Source organism: Pelmatolapia mariae, linkage group LG16_19 (assembly GCF_036321145.2).
Source record: "Pelmatolapia mariae isolate MD_Pm_ZW linkage group LG16_19, Pm_UMD_F_2, whole genome shotgun sequence".
In the NCBI taxonomy this organism is placed as follows: Eukaryota; Metazoa; Chordata; class Actinopteri; order Cichliformes; family Cichlidae; genus Pelmatolapia; species Pelmatolapia mariae.
In genome coordinates, this window is record NC_086241.1 from 55,669,659 (window position 1) to 55,679,662 (window position 10,004).

General features: G+C 40.6%; 1 protein-coding gene across 3 annotated transcripts in view; it reads right to left on the reverse strand.

The window, feature by feature from the left end:
• Positions 1-8,891, reverse strand: part of fermt2 (FERM domain containing kindlin 2) — a 41,065-nt gene extending 32,174 nt beyond the window's left edge. The window contains exons 1-2 of one of the 3 annotated variants that reach the window (XM_063498953.1): positions 8,699-8,891; positions 7,376-7,561 (exon numbers count right to left, since the gene is read on the reverse strand). In XM_063498953.1, the coding sequence (XP_063355023.1) occupies positions 7,376-7,532 (157 nt within the window). In that variant the 5' untranslated portion in view covers positions 7,533-7,561; positions 8,699-8,891. The remainder of the gene's footprint in view (positions 1-7,375; positions 7,562-8,698) is intronic. The other 2 variants (XM_063498952.1, XM_063498954.1) reach the window with 2 other exon arrangements.
• Between the last annotated feature and the right edge of the window lie 1,113 nt (positions 8,892-10,004).

Sequence of the window (10,004 nt, forward strand, 5' to 3'; positions counted from 1 at the left end):
TTCAAGTGTACATCAAAGACATATAACGCCTAGATTAGACTCCACTGCAGACGCAACAACAAGAATGATCAAGTAGTCATTGCTGTTATACTTCTTTGACGTGCGCTTGAGGTCCTCCACCTGGTGAGAATGCGTAGTTGGGGCATTGTAATGTAAATTTTCTGCGGACAAGTCACAGTCACATTGCAGTCTGCACAGACCCCAGCTCGTTGATGTCAAAATTTACGCCACTGGGACCCAAGTGGACCCTAGCAGACTCCCGGATGTGGAAAGTATAATTCCTGCTTACCCAAATGGCTACTCGTCTGTCGTGTACCTACATGTCTATCGCTATAATAGAGTAAAACCTAGGCTTTAGGTTAAAAGTGCTTAGGCATACAGGAAAAAAGGACTTGCATGAATGTGTATGTGTAAATGGGTGAATTTCACTTAGAAAAGTGCTACGTAAGTAGCCCATTTAATATTACCCCTCGTGCTCACTGCCTAATGATGAAATTTAGGTCACTCAGACTGAAGCAAACCCTCGTGCACTCGCTGACACATTAAGTAAAATCAAGGCCTTACAGCTTTACATCCCAGTCTCATCTCAGCAACTTAAAACTCTGCAGGACAAGATCAAGCAGCTTCAACTATAAATGAAGAAGACAATATGGAGGCCTACATGTAAGATGGTAGTGTAAGAGCTGCTGAACTAGGCTTTTATAGCATTGAATGAGATAGCCTAACATGAAATTTAGGAGCATCCAAACTGATAGGAGTAAAAAGGGTGTAACAGCACTGGCTTTGATACATTAGGAAAGACCAGAGGGCTATTAAAGGAAAACTCCTTAGAGACAGATAGTTTGTATCCATTTGTGTCATAATCCAAACACAGCAAAACAGTGAGGGTACTCCTCCTCCACCCTAACACAGCTTTATGCAATTAAGTGTTCAGGGACCCGGTGGAATAATGACATTACAAAGTAACTCTGGGACTAAGATCAATGGAACAGATACACAATACTCATTTGTCCTCTATTCCATGTATGAAACCTACCAGACGTGCCTTCAGGACTGTGATAAGCTGGCCCACCGATGCCCCTGTGATTTGGATGGCAAAAAACTGTATTGTCACATCCTGAGAAATTCTCAGGAGAACAAACATACCAAAGTGAAAGTCCTAAATACTGGAGACAGCTAAGAAACTCTTATTTCAAATGATTTGATCACTGAAACAAAAGGTTTTGTTGCTTTTCTCTATGAATGGGAGAGCAGAGGGGGAAAAAGAGGTGGGGACAGCTTTAAAATGAATGAATGTGGGCTGAGAAGCAGAACAAAAACTCCAGATCAGTTTACTCCATTGACACACAGGTGTGTGGTGTTACAACAACAATGTGGAGCGCTAACATTTCCTTCCACTGGATCCTTTGTGCTGTTTGTACTACAGAAAGGTCGGGGGGGGGGGGGCGGAACTGGCATCAGTGTTGCAGAGGAGCCAATAATAATTTGTTCCGGTGCATGTTTCAGATGCCAAACATAATTAATTAAATCATCCATAACAAACACAGCAGTCCTTTCATACAAGTGCTTACAGAGAGAGGGCAATGGAAAACAATGATATTAAAATCCAACTGGATAATGGTGCACTTTTCAAATCTACATTTGTAAAGGGGATCAGATTACCAGCCATTTTCAGTGGGTAAATCATAATCTTGATAGCATTAAATGAATCATTATTAAATTAATCCACTAATAGTTCAAGCTCTGAACCTAGCACTCACGAGATTCTGGTTGCATAAAATTCGGCTGTATACTCAGCAGAATATTAAAAGGAAAAAAGAAAAAAAGAAGTAGCCCAGCAGACCTAATTGGGCTGCCAAACACTTCTATATATGGCCAACACAGAGTATGTATAGAATTATACTGACCAATGGCCAGCATCTGATCACATCTGCAAGTCTAAGTACAGAGCAACACAATCACAGCATCTTACTGGTGAAACAGGAAAGCTCTGGCCTGGGCAGGACCACCACTTAGGCTAACTACTTCCTGCCAGAGAGATTAGACAGTAAGATGAACACACAGCCTGCCAGGCTATTTCTCACTTCATGAGGGCAGACGTTTCGAAAGGCTCCACAGCCACAATCAATGAGTCTCATTAAGTATAGCAATTTGTTTAAACCGTGTGTTGGGTCACGATGATAGAAAACAGAACACAGGTGGTTATAACCACCTATCAGTGTTGTCCTTTGTGTACTGTAATAAAAGTAAAAGATGTGAGAGATGTGTTCGTTGCTCTCAGGAAAGCTATAACCGATATCGCAGACCCATCTCTCTCTCCTCAGCCCAAGGCGAGGATGCAAGGCACACAGGCGGGAGAAGGTGCATTTAAAAAAGAAAAACCATAGCGGAAGGTCAGCATCCTGTGCTAAACGGCAGCTGTTTCCCAATGAAACCTGGACACCACCATCCTAAACCAGGGCCTTCTGGTCACCACAACCTGCAGCAGCGGCAAGATCAGTTTTATTAAAGACACCAAAGTTAAATAGCTGAACAAGTAAAGTATTATCTTGAAAACCAAATTTGCTCAATGCAAACATTACAGTCACTTGCAAATCATTCCTAATTCAACACTTAACAAAAAAAGAATATGGTGATCATCACAAATGCATTGAGGACATGCAGCAAAGGTTTTCTGTGGTGGGTTTGTGGTGAGGGATCCAAAAACTGCAGGTCACTCACTGGATCACTGATCAAACACACACATCCACAAATGTGCAATAACACTAATGTGCAATAATCTTTTCTGGCATCGTTGTATTTTTACTCAGTTGTATATAGCATTTGTATTCTATTTTTATCTTATTGTATATTTTATTCTATTTTATTCTACTGTATATAGTATTTTATTTTATTCTATTCTGTACAGTTGTGTACTGTATTTATTCTTATTTTATTTTATTCTAATTTTTGCTTCATAACTTTTGCACTGTCCACTTCCTGCTGTGACAAAACAAATTTCCCACGTGTGGGACTAATAAAGGTTATCTTATCTTATCTTATCTGAAACAATCACATTAACTATCAGAAATACGCAAGCTCTTTTTTTGTAACACTTAACAGTCAGTGTACATGAACAAACCTGAGTCAGAAACCACGAGAAAATAAGCACAGTGTACCTCTATGTTTGCTATTGATTATTAAGCCTTGCTACGTGGCCGGAGAAGTGGATGGATTCGAATATTCAGACACAATAATCAAAATATATTTGAAAAAAGTGGAACAGAGAAAAGAGGGGGAAGTCAGAGCGAAACATGGAGAAAGGAAAAGACGGAAACAGAGCAGTAGGTGGTTGAAGCAGGCAGCAAAGACTCCAGCAATGACGGCAGCGACCAGAGCAGCATGCCAATCCTTTGGAGTCATTTCCTGCTTCGTCGAAGACTTTTATGGAATTTTAGCAGCGTAGCTAACGTCACAATGAGGACAGACAGCAACAGGAGAGACAGTTCAGGCCTCCTTTACTCTATACAACTTCCTCTCCCTCGCTTTCTACTCGAATTTCTTCTTCTTTGCGGGAAAAAGAAATATATTTTCATCATAATATAAAATATATATATATATATATTTATTTTGAAAAGGTACTTTATTATGAGGCCACTTCACATATAATCTGTTCATATTAAAAGTCTGTACACGCACATCCCATGACCATTCACTAGGTATACTGGGTGTATGCCAGTGTAAATAAAAAACAGAAGGTTGGTTGCTTGTGGAAAATACTGGCAAAAAAGTAAAACCAGAGACTGTCTAACATGGAAGGCAGAAAACACAGGGGTTCCTGACAAACAAACTGCAACATTCAGTGACATATTAGTAAGGAATACCCAATAAACACACAAAAAAAAGGATTATATCAAGAGGTTTGTCAGCCTCACTGCACTGGTTGGCTTAGGTTTTTGTCATTGATAAGAACCAATCAGAAAGATAATGTTGGTCTCTGTCTGTGTCAGTGTTTACAAAAAGCCCATTGCCCATTGACACTAAAACGCAATCCCACAACTTTCAGACTAGAATGGGGTCATCAACATCTTAAAAGGTGTTTTAGGGGTCAGAAAAAGCCAGAGCAGTGTGAATACTAGCCAAAAGGTTTGATGTTTTCAGACAAAAAAGCATTACTGTAGATGTACCCTTAACAGAGCCAGGACAACCAGGACACGTCCACAAAAGTCTGACAAAGAGCAGGTGTGCTTAAAACATTTACAACCCTTGAGATGCAATAAACAGGTAAAATTGTTGGTCTGCAGCATGCAAGCTATTGATTTTTTCGTGCGTTGACCCATTCTTGATCTATTTTTGGACTTGTTTGTATATTTTTCCATCCACTAAAGTGCCTGCAAAAACTTTTGCAACCTTTATACATATGTTTGCAGTATAAGCTACTCATTCTGAGACTTCATTTGTCAGCTGTCTCTATAGAAATCAGGAATTCATTGTCTTTACTAAATGGCTTCTTCACTTTAAGTATGGACACAAAATACCTTTGCCACTTGTGATAAAACATTAATCGATTATGCACTTTACCCCAGTTTACCCAAACTAAAAGCTGCACAACTTGCTAATGTTGTTTGTACAATACTTGTTTTGCCTCCTAAATGGTGCAGAATTGCCTTTTAGAGAGGAGTGCAGCACTTTTAGAAAACATCAACAAAGTCAGAGAAAGCGCCAATGATTGAGCACAATGGCAGGATGAAAGGATTATAAGAGCAAGGGACGAGGGGTTGGTTAATCAGCTGGCTTTAAATACTGCTCTCCTGGAGTTTTGCAGGGAAATGGAAGCAGTGTCCGCTGCTGTGATCAATAGTGAAGTGCCTTCCTGGCATTTGTCTATTTAATCCATTATCGAAGGCCATCTGAGCCTGCACTGTGGATGGGAGACCTGCAGCACAGAGGAAGGGTTGAATGATGAAAGCAGGATGCATGTGGTTGACACACACCCGCCAACCCACACAACCATACTCGCATGTGGAAACACATGCACAAATACTAGTAATAGGAACAAATGTATAGCCTGTTGTTCTTTGCATAACAGGCAGACAACACACACAAACACGCTCATAAAACTATTATACATACTGTGTGTGCAAATATACCCTATCGCACACATTAACAAATGGTGCTGACAGCAAACAAAACAGTGCTGTCATCATTGTGGAAAGCAGCTGACAAAAACTGAGTCAAAAGGTGTTCCTTCATTTTAAAACGCAAAAGACTAAAATACGAAAAGAGGAGGGAGTGTAGCGCTTTCAATGTGAGACAGAGGCCTTGCTTGCAAACACTCTTACACCTGTGTCCTTTCTCAAAGCACCATGTGAGAAATGCTATCTATGTATATCCACTACGACCAAGCAACCAGCAAATCCAACAGCGAGTACCCGACAACACTTGAAGGGTGTTTAGTGTGCAGCACTCTCACTACCGAGAGCTGCTTGATATGGAAACAGGTTACAGAAAACATCTTGCTTTTCATTTCCCCCAAACTCAGAATGTAATTTGAACAAACAATTCATATTGTGCACCAACACAGTAGCAAAACTTCAACTAAGATAAGAAGTGCATGTTCAAAGAAGCCAAAATTCTGTGTGACAATAATAGCGCATGCTGCCCTGCAAAGTGCAGTCATGTGGATAACTTATACTGTCTATTGGTTAATGATTACAGTGGAAAACAAACTCATGTTTAGGGATAGAAGAAAGTCCCAACAGTCTCCATAAACATGTTAGAAAGCACAAAAACATCAAACCATCAGAAAGCAATTTAATGCTACTACACAAGCTCTACTCTACCTTGAAGTATACTTGAGTAAGCCAAATTAACTGCAGAAAGGTTGCTTGCAACATGACAATATGGAAAAGATTCCAATATATTTTATGAATGTAAACAAGGCTGGAGCTACAGCACTTTTTTATTGTTTGATGGGATGTGACAAAGGCACAAACAAATATGTGAACCCACGTCCTCCTATTTTACAGCCAACATCAAGTTCAACAAATCAAAACTATTTTCAGTTGTGGACGTGAAGACCTCAAGCCACTGGATTCCTTAGGAGATTAGAAGAATAAAAGAATAAGTCATCAATGACAACATCCTTACGAACAGGAAAACAGAAATTAGAGATGGTGAAAACAAAAGATAGACAATCAGCCTTGATGCTGCCTCCGATACATGATGATTTAACTGTAATAAAACTGGTCTAACCTAAAACACCTTTTATGTTACCATATAAACCTATCATATCCCATGTATGAAACGTAATGACGCACAAACACCAACAAATGTTTGATACACTACATGGCAAAGAAGGTGAAGAAAAGTTAACTCAGAGAAAGCGACAAAGCCATGCCTTGAGTCGAGTCGGAGCAGAAAGACCAATGAATTCATCTCGTCCCACGCTCATCAGCAACACTTCCCTCTCCTAGCAGAGATGCCACTCCGCACAGTCGACCACAGCGAACAAAGACCTCAATTATGTGGAGCTCTAACAGGAGAGCTAAAAACAGTACCATGGGCAGGGAATAAAACCTTGGAGCGCTGCAGGAATTCTGAGCATTCAAGCGCCGTCAACACACAACAAACTGTCACTCCCAAATGGCACTGCAACCACCACCACCGCCGCCGCTACTGACCTTTCTGCAGACTGCATGAAACAGGGCTGTGTTCAAGTGGCTGGAACAGAAGACTCTTATGCTTACTTTCACCCAAACTTGTCAAGTGCATAACTGCAGCTACACAACAGTGCATGAAAGAGTGGGGGGAGGGAAACAGTGTATGGTTCCTTTTATACCTTGAGTTACTGACCCATATATGCTGTAGGGTAACAAAGAGCAACATTAAGTCCCGTTTGAGCTGGTTGCAAGCAACTTTTATTCTCATTAAGCAATTTGCACAGGCAAACCAACAGGCTGCCCTTTATTTTCAAAAACAATAGCAAACTGTGTCCAGACTCTAAACTGATCCCCTTCCTCTGATTTTCATTCTGATTCCTAAATCCATACTTTTAAGCTGTACACAGTTTTAGACTTTGCCCATATCGAGTTTGTGCTTTCACAAGAAGAGCTGTGTTTCTGTGTGGACGCTCACATCTACTTTGAAGAGAAGTAGTATTTACTGCCCAGCAAACATGAACAGATAACACAAATCAGCCACACGTCAGAAATTCACCAGTGGCAGGATGACACAAGGAAAGGTTTATTACAACAGGAATACATCTAATTGTGTATCTGCTGATTGCCTATGGATTGCTTTCTTGTGTTAAGACCACGCTGTGCCTGTTTATTACACTTTAGATTAGCTGATTAAAATTGTCACAACCACTCCAGCAAGCAGCACACACGCATACCTAACTTCTCCACCAGTTTGAGCATGACTCCACCGATGTGGATTTCCCCAGTGACCCTCAGCGACACGTCCCTGTAGAGGTCGGTGACATGAATCTTCAACTCCCACGTCCCGTCGGCATAGCAGCCATCGGGCATCCGGATCCCATCCAGCGCCATCCTGCCAAACAGAGCCAAAGTTTGAGGGACTGAAAGAGAGAAGGGGGCAAAGGTCTTATCTAACCTTTGTCACGCTGATGTGAAGAGAAGCATTTTGGCCACTGTAAGTAAATGCATGTGTCGCAACCCCCAATGCATGCTTTCAAGACCTTGAGTAAGAAGCCTATTAGATGCTTCAAACAGAAGGCTGATTTCCTTAGCATGGGTACATTTACTTTAGTAGTTTACTAAAAACATGTTTCTTGCTCAGTTCTTGAAAGCACAAACCTACTGTGCTTTCAATTATGACATTATCGTGTCATTAGGGTGAACAACCAGGCATTTACAAGGGACAGGGGGTATTTTGAGATACAATTGGTGTACATTGTGGAGAAATCCAGGATACAGTGTTTCCAGTGGAGTGTGCAAGGTCACTGTGGGAAGTGTTACCTTCTGTTATTAAAGAGTTTACCGATTGCCACAAACATCTGAATGTTGGTGTAATAGTTAACCCCCATTCAGCCACTTTTTAATTACTTCTTGAAAACACTTCCACGCTTATGGCAAAGCTGTAGTTCTGACAGTTGTGGTGAACATTTGACCCTTGGAGAATGATTAAGTGAAGCAGGACGGAATTAACCGTTTTTCCATCGCGCCACATCTCTCGCTGGGAAGAAGACGAGCTCTGCTGTTGGAGGACCGCCAAAAAGTTACAGTATAGCCAATTTGTCATTCCTTGATCGGAGAGTGTCCGACAGATCAAAACAGCCGTCCAGTCAATAAAAAACAGAACAAAGGCTATAGTCCCGAGGCTACAAGTTAACCAGAGACCTCTGGCAGCGGTTATTTCCACAAAAGTGCCGGTTCACCTGTTAAAAATAACGGTAAAAGCAGCCTTACAAATAGGCAGAGAGAGGGGGAAATTATGTAAGCAGAGCTCGTACAACAAACTACCCGGCCCCGTGTTGCACATTCACCGAGTCGGTCCGTAAAGCGGTAAGTTCAGAAGAAAGTGTCTTTAAAAGCAGACAAGCCTCTTAAATTAGCCGGAAAAGTTATTAATATTGAACGTTTTATTGAACGCAGCACAGGCTGTAGGAGGAAAAAGAAAAAGGCTTTCTCTTTATGTATTTCACAGCAGAGAACGGGCACAGCTTTGAGGTCAGCATTTAACTCTGAACACTCACCTTCACAAAGACGAAAAAACGCTGAAGCAGTCGTCTACACGGTAGAGAATAAGTCCCCCGTCCTTAAATCATGTAGAAAGTCTGTATAAGGAATAAAAAAAGAAGAAAGAAATCCCCGAAGAACTCGCTGAAGAAGTGAAGTATCCCAAACTGTTTTCCCGCAGGCTTCGGCTTAATGGAGTCCAGCCTTCCCCTTTCCTCCCTCCCTCTCTTTCCAGCAGTATAACGTCACCGTCACTTCTCCAATCCCACTTTTCCTTTCATACTGGGAGCTTTTCTGGTCGCGTACTGGTCCCCTTGTCGCCTCTCACACACGTAACACTCGAAGCTTTCAAATGATTTGTGTCCCTCTGTGTGTGTGTGAGAGAGTCGCCTCCCTTCCGATACTTTATGCGACGTTGTAGAAATAATAATTGGCGTGACATTTATTTAACTATTACTTAATTAAAATGCAATAATAAAGGGCATTGAAAAAGGTAAAAATAATAGCATCAAAATGAACTCAAAAGTAAAAGTGCGGTGCTGATAGATATACCAGTACTGTATATCCCCTATATATAGTACAGTATTTTAATATTTTTAGTAAATCCATAATGGAAGAAAATCGTGTGTTTATGTGATTTTCATTATGTATTTCTGCCTACTTTAAACAGCTAGAGATCGGAGCTTTAAGCAACAGGAATGAAAAAAATTGTACTTCTACAAATATATCATCTTCCTTATTCTAGATCTTAAATGCAGCATATGAGACATAAAATCCAACATAATGGCTCAGGTTTTAAAAAGCTGTCTGACAAATCCATAAATTTATTTGACAATCACGCCATCTAAAAATATAAGTCATGTGTGAATGTGAACTATATGTGCAAGCTGTTTTATTACAGCTTTGCTTTCTGGAATAAGAAATTCATCCGTTTCTGGTAGTGTTATTAGACATGCAGTTAAGATCTCAAGCTACCTTTTATGGCAATAGTGCTGCTGAGCCTTGCATCAGCATCCAGGGATCTTTGGTTCTTTAGTCATGGGAGTAAGTGGACAGAATAACAGGGAATTTTGGTTTCATCACTTTTCCAATGTGTTTTTCCAAAATCCCACCTTACTGATAGCCATAAATACTGTTATTTTCTTTAAGTGAACACTATTTCAGCCAGTCGATTAATATGAAGTGTGGAAATTAGCCAAGCAATGCGGATCCCTCTGTTCTTTGCTGACATTGAAACATTTGGCTGTAATATTTGAGCCTGTGAAGAAAACTTCCTCACAAATATTTATTTTTTTCTAATAGAAAATAATATACCAGAGCATA